The sequence below is a fragment of the Oreochromis niloticus genome, linkage group LG15, assembly GCF_001858045.2.
Source record: "Oreochromis niloticus isolate F11D_XX linkage group LG15, O_niloticus_UMD_NMBU, whole genome shotgun sequence".
Classification (NCBI taxonomy): Eukaryota; Metazoa; Chordata; class Actinopteri; order Cichliformes; family Cichlidae; genus Oreochromis; species Oreochromis niloticus.
The window spans coordinates 20,933,716-20,948,666 of NC_031980.2; the positions used below are offsets into that span (position 1 = coordinate 20,933,716).

The 14,951-nt window shown below is 37.5% G+C and overlaps 1 protein-coding gene across 6 annotated transcripts in view; it reads right to left on the bottom strand.

Moving 5' to 3' along the window:
• LOC106096953 (triadin) overlaps positions 1-13,579 on the bottom strand; it is a 32,458-nt gene extending 18,879 nt beyond the window's left edge. For 3 of the 6 annotated variants that reach the window (XM_025898695.1, XM_025898696.1, XM_025898698.1), the window contains exons 1-6: positions 13,061-13,579; positions 5,361-5,573; positions 3,474-3,515; positions 2,079-2,204; positions 1,964-1,990; positions 937-963 (exon numbers count right to left, since the gene is read on the bottom strand). In XM_025898695.1, coding sequence (XP_025754480.1) covers positions 937-963; positions 1,964-1,990; positions 2,079-2,204; positions 3,474-3,515; positions 5,361-5,573; positions 13,061-13,079 — 454 coding nt within the window. In that variant the 5' untranslated portion in view covers positions 13,080-13,579. Of the gene's footprint in view, positions 1-936; positions 966-1,963; positions 1,991-2,078; positions 2,207-3,473; positions 3,516-5,360; positions 5,574-13,060 lie in introns of those variants that run through there. The other 3 variants (XM_025898694.1, XM_025898697.1, XM_025898699.1) reach the window with 3 other exon arrangements.
• Between the last annotated feature and the right edge of the window lie 1,372 nt (positions 13,580-14,951).

Below are 14,951 nucleotides of genomic sequence, written 5' to 3' on the forward strand. Positions count from 1 at the left end.
AGGGTTTGCTTGTTTCAGTTTTATTATTTGAAATTGTTTAGGTTTAGCTGAGTTTTTATTAGCTTATTTACAATCTGATTGTTTATAATCATTACAATGTGGTAGTTCTTGGTCAGGTGCAAAATTGACATTCCAAATAGGTATTACAAGACAAACACAACACTTTCTCTCTTTTTTTTCACAGTACATTTGACTTGTTTTTTTTCCCAAAGGCATTTTTAAAAATTCAGTTTATTTAAATATATTTTCACACTTAGTTTTAGTTTTCAGTCTGGATTTAGTTAAGCATAAACTTCAGTGACTCAATCAGGCCAGCCTGTAAGTCAAGGCACAGGGTAAAGAAGCGCACCCATGAGCGCACCTCAGTGAAGTGGCTACATTGTGTTAGCTCAAAGGCCAGAAAAGCTGGAAGAGCAGCACTAAAGGCAGGCTACAAATCGGTAATTAAGCCCTTGGCTGTGCACCCGTCTTCACTGCCTCACTTAACAAGGTAACACCAGCCGAGCTGTTGCTACATCAGTGAGTCAAACTAATTTAGCCGGTTTGTTGTGGTTAGTGACTCACTCCATGTGTGAGAGAATTAATTTCAGCAACAGAAAAGTGAATACCTAACAGACCGTGACCTTATTCAGTCACAGAGTTTATGTAAACTAGGGCTGCAGTTGTGTTGAAAGAGAAGAAGAATCTGTAAGAAAACGTCTGTAACCGTAAATGTAGTGCAGATAGATGGTTCACTGCCTATATCCATGGTTTTGACACAGTTCTTTTTTTAAAATCATGATTATTGCTATAGAGAGCGTATGGAGTAAAATTACCCTGAAAACGAGGATTAAAGAGAACTTAACATCGGTGATGGGTGTGATAAGTAATCCATTAATCTTAATGAAGTAATTAGCAATAAAACTGGCAACAAAGCAAAAAATGTGAGGTACAGACCTTTAGTTCGTGATGGTAGAAATTCTCCTGCAGCACAGAAAAACAGAAAAAAAATTAAACATGTTATTAAAGAATTTAAAAACCAAATGTTTCACTCTTGGTACAATTAGGATACCAATTCACAGACACATTTAGTGAGAATTAAGAAGTTCAGTTGTGGCAATTAGCATCAGTTAGTTGCAGGTTAGATGCAAACAATCCTACAATCAGAAGAGTTGCTTGAATCAGTGCAACTAAAAAAAAGAGAGAAGTAAGATTCTGCTTTTAGTTGACTACTATGATTTTCTTTTGTTTCCATCATTAGTCTGTTATGAGGTGTGAAAACTGAACTTATCATTATTTCATTAAGTTTCATAAGAACATTCTCAGAAATTTATTAATATTGACTACCTTCTGTTTTCTTACTTTTCACCTCCACTTCATCATCCACATCATCCAACCAACTTGAATCTTTGAGATGGTTCATAGATATAGTCAACTTGGATATAACACCATTTCAGCAAACAAGATTCTGTCCCTGCTGGCATCTTTATTCAGGCATGTCTATGAATACCTTCCAACAAACTTTCTTTAAACTTAAATAATTCAGTAAACTATGTCTGTAAAATATGAAGCTTATGCATTGACGTATGTTATATCTTCTATTAATGTAACAAATCAAAACTTTTAGAAAAAAAACAACTCTTTTTTTTTTCAGAGACACATTTAAAAAACTTGCAGTCCATGTGTTGTTCATTGTAATGAAAGACATTAGTCAAAGCAGTAGCATGCCCCCAGAAACTGCCATTTCAATGTTTCGATTTTTCATGCGTAATGACAGTTGAAATTACTTTTCCTGGAAGGGGTTTATGTTGGTAGCAGTCCACTTAAACCCCCCAGAGAATATATAATGCAGAGAACAACACATGTAAAGCAGCACAGTGAAAAAGAAATCCATAAAGCAGCAAACAAGGCTTTTCGGTTCATTTTCTGCAGCTGAATGATTATTTAAATGGGATGTGCACTCAAAAGCAGAATTAGTACAAACCTTTTTTTCTGACTGCGTATAGAGTTCCTGGAGAAGAAGAGAGAAAAGTGAAAACTAGCATATCATCAGATAAATTGCAGTCACAGAATTTGAATACGTTCATAAAGTCATGAACCTTCATCGTCGTCTGGAGCAATTAAGTTGGCAGCAAATTTCAAGATTCCTGTGATTATGTTTGATGATTCGTCCACGGCATCGTTTACCGCCTTCATGGGGTCTGAGCTGATCTTGCTGAGGCCTCCTGATGGAGCATGGACATGAATACAGGCACACAAACAAAACATGTGCTTTAGTTACTCATGAAGTTTGACTGAAGTTGTTCACCTGCCTGTTTTTGTACCAAGCCCAACAATTAAGAGTTCCTCAACTCTTATTGTCACATTTCCTCAATACAGACAAAGCTATCATTCCTCTAGAGGGAGGAAATGAGAAAGCGTGAAGTTCAAACTGGGATGGGGCGACAGAAGCTTAACTTGAAAGGCAGAAATCTGCATTTCAGGAGTTTTTCAATCTTCAATTACAAAGAACAGTAACCGACATTCCAGTTTAACCATCACAAGGGGCCGCAAATATAGAGCATATTGCTGTGCAAAAAGCATTTAAAAATCATATTGACTGTCTTTCATCAAGTTGGTGTTCATAGTTTTAAAAGTCAGGCTAAAAAGTTTTTTTTCTTTTGTTCATATTTAAATATTTTTTGTTTATCTATTTTGAACATGTGAATTTGAATGTGACATTGAATCTGCACATTTAGAACCTGTGCAGTAAATTCCTTCAAACTGAATTCCTTTATACTCAGGAGACTTGCATTTTCTCACTTGTTTGCAAGACAATTTGATGAAAGAGGGACCTGCATTCCCAGTGCAAATACCAAAACACTGTTCATTTTGAATTTACCTAGATGAGCCTTATTGGATTTTGTTTACCTTGAAATAAAACATAATTTATACCAAGTAAAACTAAAATATGCACTGGGAAAAAGGAAAAACACAAATGCAACAAATATAGCACTTTGGTTTAAAATCCGAAGATTTCAGGAGAGTTTGAGTTTCTTACTCTGTAGACGGGGAACACTGATACTTGCAGCAAATAAATCAATAATACCTGAGCTTTCATTCAAAAGAATTTCAAAAGAATTTTTTGAAACAGAAAATGTGTTTCTTTTACAAATATTCTAAACTTTTTGAATAGGATCAAAACAAATACCACCTAAGAAACGGAGCAGGAATTAATCCACTTCATTTATAGAACCTCTTCTTATTATAAACTACTTCTAACATGACTGAAGACCTAGAAAACAGACAGAATCAAGCATGAATGCAGTAATGGACAAAGAGCAGCCTTTAGCCTAATTTATCATCCTTCTACAGGTCCAACATGGCTGTGAAGGACTTTCTAACATTGATGGCTAATATTACCAGTCAATGTTAGGGAGTTAGTAGCTGTTTTTATTAGTGCCCTTAGAAGAAGTGCCTGCTCTGAGGATTTAGTCGCAGATATGGTGCCTTGCCTCTACGCCCTGAATCCTTTAAAACCTTCCTGGGTGGGTGACCTGGTTGGATGAAAGACACAGTGGCAATAAGTAAAGAATTTAAGTATAGTGATGAAGCAAAGGAAAACAAAGATAAAAGTAAATGGAGAAAAAAAAGTGAAAGGAAAGGAAGGGTCGTGTAAGCTGAAGTATTTGTGTTGACATTAAGGTTATTTTAAACTAAACTAAAACAAAAAAACTAAATGAGTTAACTAAAAGTAAAAACACTGGAGTAGAAATAAAAATAAAGAAAAAAAACTATACAAACAAAAAATGTTTATTTTACCACATAGAACTGGGCAGAAACCAAAGAGAAACTGTAGTTTTCTTTGGAAACAATAACACTCTCTTGTCTACAGTTTTAAGTTGAATTGAGAGTTAAAAACATAATTGATTAGCAATACTGTGAAGTGGGTAAATTGGTTTGGTACTACTATCCCAGATTCTTTTGTGGGTGAGGGTTGGGTTAGAATACAGCTTAAATTAATAGATTTCCAAGCATTGCTTTTTAATATAGTGATGAACCAATGCTTGTTATTTGGTGGTGTTACTGTTACATATGAACATATAAAGAAATTAAACTAGCAAGCTTTATACCAGTTGTTGATAATTGCGGACGTCTAACAGTGTGTGGTAAGTAAATGCATTCAAATAAAATCAGAGTTAAAGAAGAAAAAAGTGCTTCAAACTACAGACGTATGGAAACACTGGGAAACGACTTTATCAACGTAATCTTTTGTCCTTCCCATGGAGACTCATTCACTCATAGCTGTATGAAGGTTCATGAGATTTTACAAATGATAAACCCTGAAGGCACGTCCAACCAGATTAACAACATGTTCACACACCTTTTCTTTGGCATACCTAAGATGCCAGAGAAAAGAAGAAACGGTTTTTGTTTGTGTAAATATGAGATGAGCTTCCTCTCATCTCACGATAAACCTTATGGCCTGTAGAAGAAAAAAGTTGAATAATAAACAATAAAATGCAAATATAAATTGCAATAAAAACTTTGACGTAGTGCAGATAAGGCACCCAGGTACTGTCGGGTTCTTTTTTTTAACGAGGCAAGACGAATAAACTCAAAGTATAAGTTTTCAAAATTTACTAAGCTGTTGAAGGCTCAGGTTAAAACGATGTGCCAACCAGACAAAGGGCATCGCACCAAAGCAGTAAACACTTTTATTATGAGACACAGGAACAGAATAATAACATGATTGGTTAAAAAGTTGGGGAGTAGCCGTAGTTTAGACTTGGCTTTTCCCTTATTTGGAACTTGGTCTGGCTCTTGGCTCATCATACATCTCCTGGATTGGAGATCTCCCTGTAATGAGAAGAGGTACATCGCTGCCCTACCTAAAACACACAGACACCCGAATTTATGACCTCCAGTACTTTTCTAGACCAAGCTTGTGTTGTGTGGGTGTGCCATTTTCTTTCAACGCTCTATTCTATATTGGCAACAAAACATAATGTATAATAACAGATGAAACATAAATGCATGGAAAAAATTACGAGGTAATTGTGGAATACAAAATAATTAGGTATATTTGCATTAAAGTTAAAAAGTAAATTCTTAACAGTATACTGGTTCTCAGGGTCATGCTTAATTATTTGTTATTAGTTTGGCACAGCATACTATAAGTGAACCCTTCCAATGAGCCATAATTTCCCTTAAGCTGCTCATATGCTGCTTGGAAATTTCCCTTGTTATCACTCCAAAGTGAATTGCAGCTGCTTGGGTCAAACCAGTCCCATTTGGTTGTTCATTGATTGACTTCCTGCATTAGCAAGTTTACTTACAAAATATAATTTTCAACTCCACAGGAAACTCTACAGGAAACTGAAAGGCTGCTGTTACGGTACCTGAAATGGTCTTGTAGTCCATTAGATCAAACATAATGACGAACACACAAGACCAAGTAATGATAAGAGCCAGAACCAAGATCCAGGCCAGCGGGGAGCTGAAAGTAGAGTAAAAGTCATCTGTAAAAGATTTCTTCAACACCCGCACAGGTGGTGCCCCAGCATCTCCGTTCTTGTGGTCGAGGACCATGGTTGTAGTGGTCGATGTTCGTGCTAATGAACAAAATATCAGAAACTCTGGTTAGTAAAATATGCACCTCACTTTTTAATTTTTTTATCCCTAATATTCTAAGAAAATGAGTAAAATCAGAATCTATGAAAACAAAACCCATTGCTTTATGTAAATACACATTACAAAAACTTTTCACTGGGAGCTACTGTAGGTGCCGTCACAGCCTGGTTTGTCACTTACAGCAGAGGTGAGAAGTAAAAAGTACAAATACTTTGTTACTGTACTTCAGGTTTAAACTATTTGAGGGAAGTTTATATTTCCTAGCATGCACATCTTCAAAATCAAAGCAATTTAAACCTATATAAAGGAAACAATGATGCACAAAGAGTCCGACTGGCTGAGATGGCATTTTTGGTGCACAAGTTTTGGTCGTGGAACTTCAGCACAAAGAGAGTAGTGGCTGGGAGCCCGGTTTCTCCAGCTTCCTCCCACAGTCCCAAGCTTTTTGTTTGCAAGTTTAACAAGCTATTCTAATCTGGCCAAAGGTCTGAATGTGAGACTGAATGGTTGCCTCTGTTTGTTGGCCAGCCATAGAGCAAACTGTTCATGGTTTACTTTGGCTGTCCCCTAGGATGGTTTGGATTTGCTCCAGTCCTGCAGGATTCAGATATGAGTGGGAATAAAAATCACCCTGGATGTTGATACTGATATGGAGTGGGTAATGTGTTAGAAATAAAAGAATGCCATCTTGTTTGATGTAAATTGTCAAACTACAGAATGCTGACTTTAAAAAAACATCCTGAAAAACCAAAGCTTAAAAAATGATATGGCAGGCTAGTTCATTTTGACGAAATTTCAGTGCAGCAACTTAAATCAGTACTGAGTAGATGTATGCCTAACACATGTTTCTACACATTTCTGATAATGTCAGAGCATGCACCTAACGAGATGATGTATGGTGTCCTGGGGATCTCTCAGATCTGGACCAGGGTATTACTGAGCTCCTAGACAGTCTGAGGTGCAACCTGGTGGCATCAGATGGACTAAAACATAATGTCCCAGAGGTGTTCTCTTGGATTTAGGTCAGGCAAGCATGGGGGCCAGTCAGTGGTATCAGTTCCTTCATCCCCCAGGCACTTTCTGCATACTCTTGCCACATTAGGCTGGGCATTACTGTGCATCAGGAGGACCCATTGCACGAGCATTGAATCTAACTGCGGTGATCCCTAATGGCAGTCAGGGATCTGTTGCCTAGCCTGTGAAGGTCTGTGTGTCACTCGATATATATGCCTCCCTAGACCATCACTAACCCAACCCCAAACCAGCCATGCTGAATGATGTTACAGGCAGTGTGATGTTTCCTGCAGCTACTGCAGGCATTTTCACAACTGTCACATGGGCTTGGGGTAAAGCTGCTCTCATCTGTGAAAGGCAGAGTGTCAGTGGTGGACGTGCCAAATCTGGTATTCTGTGGCAATTGACAATCAGGCTTCATGAGCACAGGGCTCAGTAGAGGAAGCTGGGCCTTCAGGCCACCCTCATAAAGTCTGTTTCTGATTATTTGGTCAGAGGTATTCACACCAGTGATCTGCTGGATGTCATTTTGTAGCTCTGGCAGTGCTCATCCTATTTCTCTTTACACAAAAGAGCAGATACCAGTCCTGCTGCTGATTTAAGGACTTTTTACGTCCCTGTTCAGCTCTCCTAGAGTAACTGCCTGTCTCCTGGAATCTCCTCCATGCACTTGACTGTGCTGGGAGACACAGCAAATCTTCTGGAAATGGCATGTACTGATGTGCCATCCTGGAGGAGCTATGCAACCTCTGTAGGGTCTAGTTATCAGCTCATGTGACCAGTGGTGACACTGACCCTAGCAGAACTAGTAAAAAAATTACTTCTTTTTTGTGGTTGTCTCATTGTTGCCCCTCATGCACACCTGTAGGTATTTTTATTAACACTAAATCAGCTTAAATTGACCAACACCCTCCTCTGCTATTTAACTGACCAGATCAATATGCCAGAAATCAGATTGACATGATGCTATACTCTGATTAAAAAGTTTTGAGCGGTGTATAAACTAAACTAACTAGCCGTAGTTTCTCATTATTCACACTGTTATTCTTAATGTTTAAATCCAGATTGGTCTTTCATCCTATGACAGCTGAGATAGGCTCCAGCTCCGATGCCATCCTCAACTGGATAAGTGAAAGAAAGTGGATGAATGATTGATGGATAGTTTTAGTTTACAATGTGTGGAGATTAGAGAAATATTTTGCTGCTATTTTTTATAATCATCATCATTACCATTGCATTAATAATTAATATTGATATTGCATTCAGATGTTTAATCATACTGGCCTCATATTAACATTTATTACAGGTGCAGTTATAACCACTTTAAACTGTTGAGTTGAATTTATAATCTTAAATGTTTACATGCAGATTACATTGCATTATAAAAGAAAGGCCTAACTCTGAGTACACTCTGTGCCAAAATAGACAGGAAACTGCATGCTTTGCAGAAAGTGAAACTAAAAGCAGAGTCTAAGTGCAAGTTATTTTGAGGAGCTGTTTGGATGATGCTATTTGAATAACCAGGTTATCCATTATTATCTTTTATTCATTTATATCTTTTGATTAAGCTTTTAGTAGTGGTTCCTAATTAAAACATTTGTTCAACCTATTACATATATATAGTTTTAGTTAGGTTATTAGGTACATGAGAATTGGCCTCTCTTCTCATAAGACAAAGTTCGTGTGAGGTCGAACATTTGTGTTTTTGAAACTGATGCATGTGATGACGTATGAGGGGGGCGTCAGTAAACATACCCTGATGATATAAAACCATTCCTGTGTTTTTGGGGCGAGATCTGATGCTGTCTGCGTACAGTGATCATCTCCCACGCGTGTGTTCATTAAAAATCATCGTTTGACTCATCGTCCTGGACCAGTGTGGTTACTTGGATTTCCTCCTATATCCCTCCTTAATATATGAACCTTAACAAATGTAAACGACTTTTCAGTATGCATACATTTTAAGCTCACCAATTCAATAAATTTAAAGGGTATAGCCATCTGAACCCACATCAGAAGTGTAGCAGTCACCATTCATGCCTATATGGTTTTTGTGTGTTTTCTCTTATATAAATGGTAAATGGCCTGTATTTGTATAGCGCTTTACGTAGTCCCTATGGACCCCAAAGCGCTTTACACTACATTCAGTCATCCACCCATTGGTGATGGCGAGCTACATTGTAGCCACAGCTGCCCTGGAGTGGACTGACAGAGGCGAGGCTGCCGGACACTGGCGCCACCTCTGACCACCACCAGTAGTGGGCAACGGGTGAAGTGTCTTGCCCAAGGACACAACGACCGAGCCTGTCGGAGCCGGGGCTCGAACCGGCAACCTTCCGATTACAAGATGAACTGCCAACTCTTGAGCCATGATTGCCCCTAATATATTGTTTTGCTGTTTCATAAAGCAGCATAAAGAGTTATCTTTGTCTCGCAACACCAGTCACAATCCAGTTGTTCATATTTCTGTGGGTGTATTAAGCTTAGACCACCTGTTGACTCTCTTCAGCTCAGTGTTGGCAGCTACTGTGGGATACTCTGTTACTGCTGACTCAAACAGCTTAGCAGCACTCAAAACACACATGAGGTTAGAGGGAGGTGTGTGTGTTTGATTTTTACTGGTCTTTTCAAAACACGAATAAAACATGAATTGTATGTGTTTAAGTCTAGCAGATCTGCGTGACCCCCCCCCCCCCCCCCCCCCAAAAAAAAAACAAACAAAAACAAGACACACACACACAGACACAAGTGCCTGTTCAAAGCTAGGAAAACCTCTGGTAATATTAATAACAACTAATACAGAACCTTCACTAATACTGCCTGTGCTGCAAAACATGTTTATATCTTTGTTTTTCAAATAATATTTCTTTACTTTTTAACAGCTTTTACTTTGTCCTGGGTTTGTCAGTCTATCCACACACCCAGTTGAAGGTATTTGGACAATTAGTGGCCACACTACAATCAAACCGGGCACTCAGAGATGGGATAGATATCTATCCCACAAATCCTGTTTGATCATCAATTATTTAGTTTACAGGTTGATGTAGTGTCTTGTACCAATATTCAGAAGTTCGCAGATTATGGTTTGGCTTTCTACTGATCTTTAACCCTCTTCCTAAGACACACTGTAAGGGGGAAACAAATTCACTTGTACAATAATGAAAATCAACATTTAACTGTTGAGGTAGCTGTGAAATGTATTCAAATCTTTAAACAATTTCATGTATTCATTTTACCAGTCTGTGAGCTCCTATTTTGGCAAAACCCTCAATGCAGACATTATAACTCATGCAAGACGATAAAGACCATTTTTGGAATGTAGTACTGGAAATAAAACATTAATAGCACGTGAATATTTCCTTCCCCTTTGGACTTGATGCTTTCCTTGACCACTGTTTTCAAAACTCAACTCTAAATGGTGTGACCATCCATCCATGCTTGATTCCTCCTTTTATGGCTGACCTGCCTCCATGCTGTGGATGACATTTCTACCATTGCTCTCACAGGGTATCCATGACAGCCGAGCTCAGAGCAGTCATTAGAAGCTAGTGGAGCCAGAATGCAGGGAAGTGTTTTCATAACATTTCAGTAATGAGTGCACAGAACTGAACTAAACGCAGCAGAGACCTTTCAAGATCCGGATGGTTGAGCCTGATAAGTGTTATTAATCAGGTTAGAAGTTTGATTCAACATAACCTACAGCAACATTCAGGTGTCAAATCCTCAATATTACAACAGAGAAAGCAAACAGGTTGTTTACATGGTTTCCAGACTTATTTGTAACCTTTATGTGGAAAATAACAGTATACTAGTATATACTAAACAGCTGGAATTCTTTCCACCCAGTGGTTTCTAATTTTACTGTAATTGACAGAGAGACTACTTGTGCTCTCTGCCTCACAGCCACCACTTTAATTCCCCAAATATGAAGTGTCTCCACAGCAAGTTCTTTGTAAATTCTTCTGACTGAAGCATTGTTGCATCTGAGTATGTCATATTTTCAATACAATATACAATATTTTCTTTTTTCATTTCTAAATGCTTAGCTGTTCCAGTCTTTCACACATACTGGTCCTCTCATAAGAAGGCAACATTCCAAACGATTCAAAAGGGTAACGTAACTAAGCTTTTTTCCTTCAATTATTTTCTTCTGAAAAATGAAAAATAATTACAAGATAACTGGCTGTCTTGACAGAGGCATTCATATTAGGAAATAATCTTATTATTCCTAATATCATTGATAATAATTACATCCTAATGACTTAGATATTAGGAATAATCTAGATATCAATTTTCTTCTGCTTAACTAGTTCAGTGTTGCAGTCTGGAAAGAGACTGAACTATCATAGGTCAAGAGGTGGGGTACACCCTGGACAGGAAGACACTTTCACTGGGATAACACATGGAGACAGACCCATTCATGCTCACGTGGCCAATTAAGAATCACCTATTAACTTAAAGTGCATGTCTTTGGACTGTGAGAGAAAGCCGGAGTACACAGAGGGAACCACAAGGGCAACATGTAAATTCATCATCATCATCATCATCATCATCGTTTATTTGTATAGCACTTTAAGAACACATCAGGCAGTCCAAAGTGCTGAACAACACAGATCAAAACAACTACCAAATTAAAAATACGATAAAATCAAATTCCTATAATTAGGAATAAGACAATTTTTAAAAAAAGTGTGGACACTAAGAAACTCAATTCTAAAGCATGAATGTTCATTCATGATTATTGGAAGTATTAGTTTGACAAATAAATACTAAAGTTTCCTGAAGCTTTTCAGCATATGTAAAGGCTCTCATTGGCACTTGTCATGTTTATTCAATTAACATCGTAAAATGTGACTAACTATTTGAGAAAAGCATCAGTGGACCATAAAATTATAGTTTTGTTTTTTTCAATATAATTCTTAACATGAAGAATTATATTATGCTGTCATTTCAAGAAAATAATCTTTCCTGAATAACAATCATCATCTCATTAGAATAAGTAAAGGGTCTGTACACCCACACAGCAGCTTTCAGCTGATTAGCTGCTTTTCTTTCTGGTTTAAGGCTGAGCACAAACATACATATGTATGGTTGTCCTACTGTACTCTGTCAAAATCTCTTCTTTGAAAAAGAGGATGCAAAGGTTCGCCCTGATTCGGAAAACAAAATATGGCATTTTATTTGTCTGACATTTGATATCTTTTGTTTTCCTATCTGTGGGTGGTCTTTTGTAATTGCTGAATACCCAGAGGAATCATCTATGATACAATGACACTTTTTTGTTTTTGTTTTTCCCCACAGCATCACGATCCCAGAGCACTCAGCAACATCAGATGCTATATTTGTAAATGTGCTTCCTTACATAGGATATTTATTAGGAAATCTTTTTTATTTTTTTATTTTTACAAATCCAAATGTCAACTCAAAGATGACATCCTATCAAGACTGAGAGTCCACTTACTCGCACAAATCACTTTCTTGCATACAGACAAATATGTCTGTAGCAGTAATTGGCTCACTGTGCCCACAGTTTTCACTGGAACAATTTACTATTTTTTCCCCAAATTTCACAATGTTAGTTCAGTCAACATAGAATATTGAATGGACTTCAAGGTATGGATTTGGACAGTCATTTCATAAGCATAAAATATTACTATTGTCCTGATTTAGTATGAAGTTGAAACATTTAACAACAATTTATCTTTGATGACTCAAATGACCTAGTTTATGTACTTAAAATCTTCAGTGGGGAAATTAACTTCTGCTAACAGTTGCTAATTAGCTCCTAATGACAGGCAAGAGCTAAATAATATGGTTTTTACTTCACTTTCAATTCTGCCTGTTTTGAATTGTGTAGCTGTGTTACCATGCTTTGTCAACTAAAACAATGAAGCATTTTAAATAGGCCAACCAAACTGCACCAGCTTAGTGCCCATGACTGACTTCTTTTCTATCACAGTGTTGCTGATGCTCATTGGTATCATAGTATTTAGACCCAGCTGTCATGCTACAGTGACAAGGAATGATTTTGAAGCAATTAAAACTAGTGGCAATCTCATAAACTTGTCGGTGCACAAATGCCAAATGTCTGTCAAAGATCCTCTTGTTATCTCATTTTCTTTATCCCAGGCAAAAACATGTAAAATGCTGTCACACCATCAGCTGCTAACCGTAAGTAGGAACAGTGTTGATGCTGACTGATCCTATACTGCACAGTCGGTGTCATGGGGATCTGAAGCTGCATTACAAATAGCAGATACATGATAGCAGAATATTTTTAGATACTTCTAATCATGAAATTCTCCTACACACCACTCAGCACAACATCAGAAGGTCTGTGTGCAAAACAGACATACAGTGCTCCACAGAATTTCATATAAAAATGATAAGAGGCATATTTTAGGATATAAGTTGTTGAAATGAAGTTCAAAGAGCAAACATGGTGATACTTTACCTTCAGCTGTTTCAGTCATGGTTTCAAAATAAATATTCTGTTACAAAACTTAAATCCTTTATGGAGATTTTGTTGCCATGAAAACAAATACTTGTGGTAAATCCTTGGATCGTCTGCACAATTTAATCCAGTGTTTAATTCCAATCCAGCAACGTCATCCAAACGGTTTGTGATATATGAGAATATGAAAAAACTAAACCATTGGCCACCACCAGAAACCCTACACCCCTTTGTCCATTCTCAGGACTTAATCCTGCACTATGTTTCCAGGCATCAGAAAGTTTTAATGGGTCTTGGTTTGGAAAAAAGTCTTGAAAGCTGACGTCTGTCCCAGTGGATCAGGCTGGGGAGACAGACAGAGACCAAGTTAACGTGGCCCGTGTCTTTGCCCTTTGCCTGCTTAGGGCTGGGATTGTAGATAGAGCAGCTTGTCCCCCCACCCACACCTCCACTGGCTCAGACAGAATTAGACCGAGCACAGGGACTGACGGATGATGGAAGGGAAAGAGAGAAGAGAGACTAGGAGCGAGAGCTTCAGTGTAACTTTATCCCACCAGCCTATGTTGCTGTTGGAGTCACGTGGTCACAGCATGGACAGTGCTTTCACATGTGTTAAAACAATATGTAATTGTATCATAAATCCCAAATCTGTGTATTTGTATTTTCAAAGGTATTTAGTTGCAAACTTTAAAAGTCTGAATTCACATTTTTACTATTACGTTCATAGTGTGTTTCCAATTTCTAAGGCTAAGGCCCTGAGTTATTCTTAGAGCGGCTCACGTCCACTGGTATTCTGCTTTGCCTTTTTAGGCCAGAGGCGTGACCTTAACACCCCATCCCCTTTCCTTCCTTCCAGCCCCCGCCCTCATGATACCAAACCCTGCTCATTCAGACCTCCCCTGCTCAGAGCAGAGCTGTCATGAAGTGGAAAGAAAGAAAACAAAGACCAGAAGAGCTGAATTGCTGGCAATATATTACACCAGGTTACATGCAAGTTGCCAGTTGTCAGACGACTCCAGTACAAGTCAGCTTAAGATTCCTCTGCAAACTAGTAGTAGAAGTTGGTGATCAAAGTCACACTACTCACTCTCTCCAAGAATTTTATGTCTTTTCTTTGTGTCTACATGAATAATTGTACTACCTTTGAAAAACCTCGGTGGTTGTGATTGTTGGATTGTGTAGCTACTCAGAAACTTTTAAAAGCTAGAATTAAATAAAATTAAAACAATGAAAAACTCATAATATGCACATTAAAATACACATGGTAATAGTAAATTAATAGTTGTAACTTTGGTTGTGAACTTTGGTTTACATTGTTCCAAATTATGTGATACTGCTCTTGAGTATACAGAAAAATGTGAAAATTATTTTCTTTAAATATGTTCCACAAAGACATCTTCTTAAAATTTAGACACAATATGTAATACACAGCAGGTGGACATCATTTAAAAAAATAATCTGGCCATTAGGAGATTTTAAAATAACATATATCCAACCTTAGATGACACTATACAATATATTACATAGTGTCATTATTTATTTAACAAAGTAAGCCAAAATTCAAAATAGAAACAAATCGTTTATATGGTAAGAAAGTTATTCACAACTGGAAAATATCAAAGACAGTTGGTCTTTCCAAATAAGTCTTTAAAAAACTTTTTTTTTTTCAAAGTTTCATTTCAAAATCTTCACAACACAATAACAACATCCTTTTGCTGATTACATCGCTTATATCTCTTATCCTTTCAAGAAAAAAATATATTGTTAAATCGATACTGATATTAGGTTTTTTTGTTGGAGCACATTAATGGCACACCTCAAGGTTCTTTCTTCTTTTGCATTTCCACACTGACTGCCACAATAACCACAATGATCACCACTGCTATAGAAA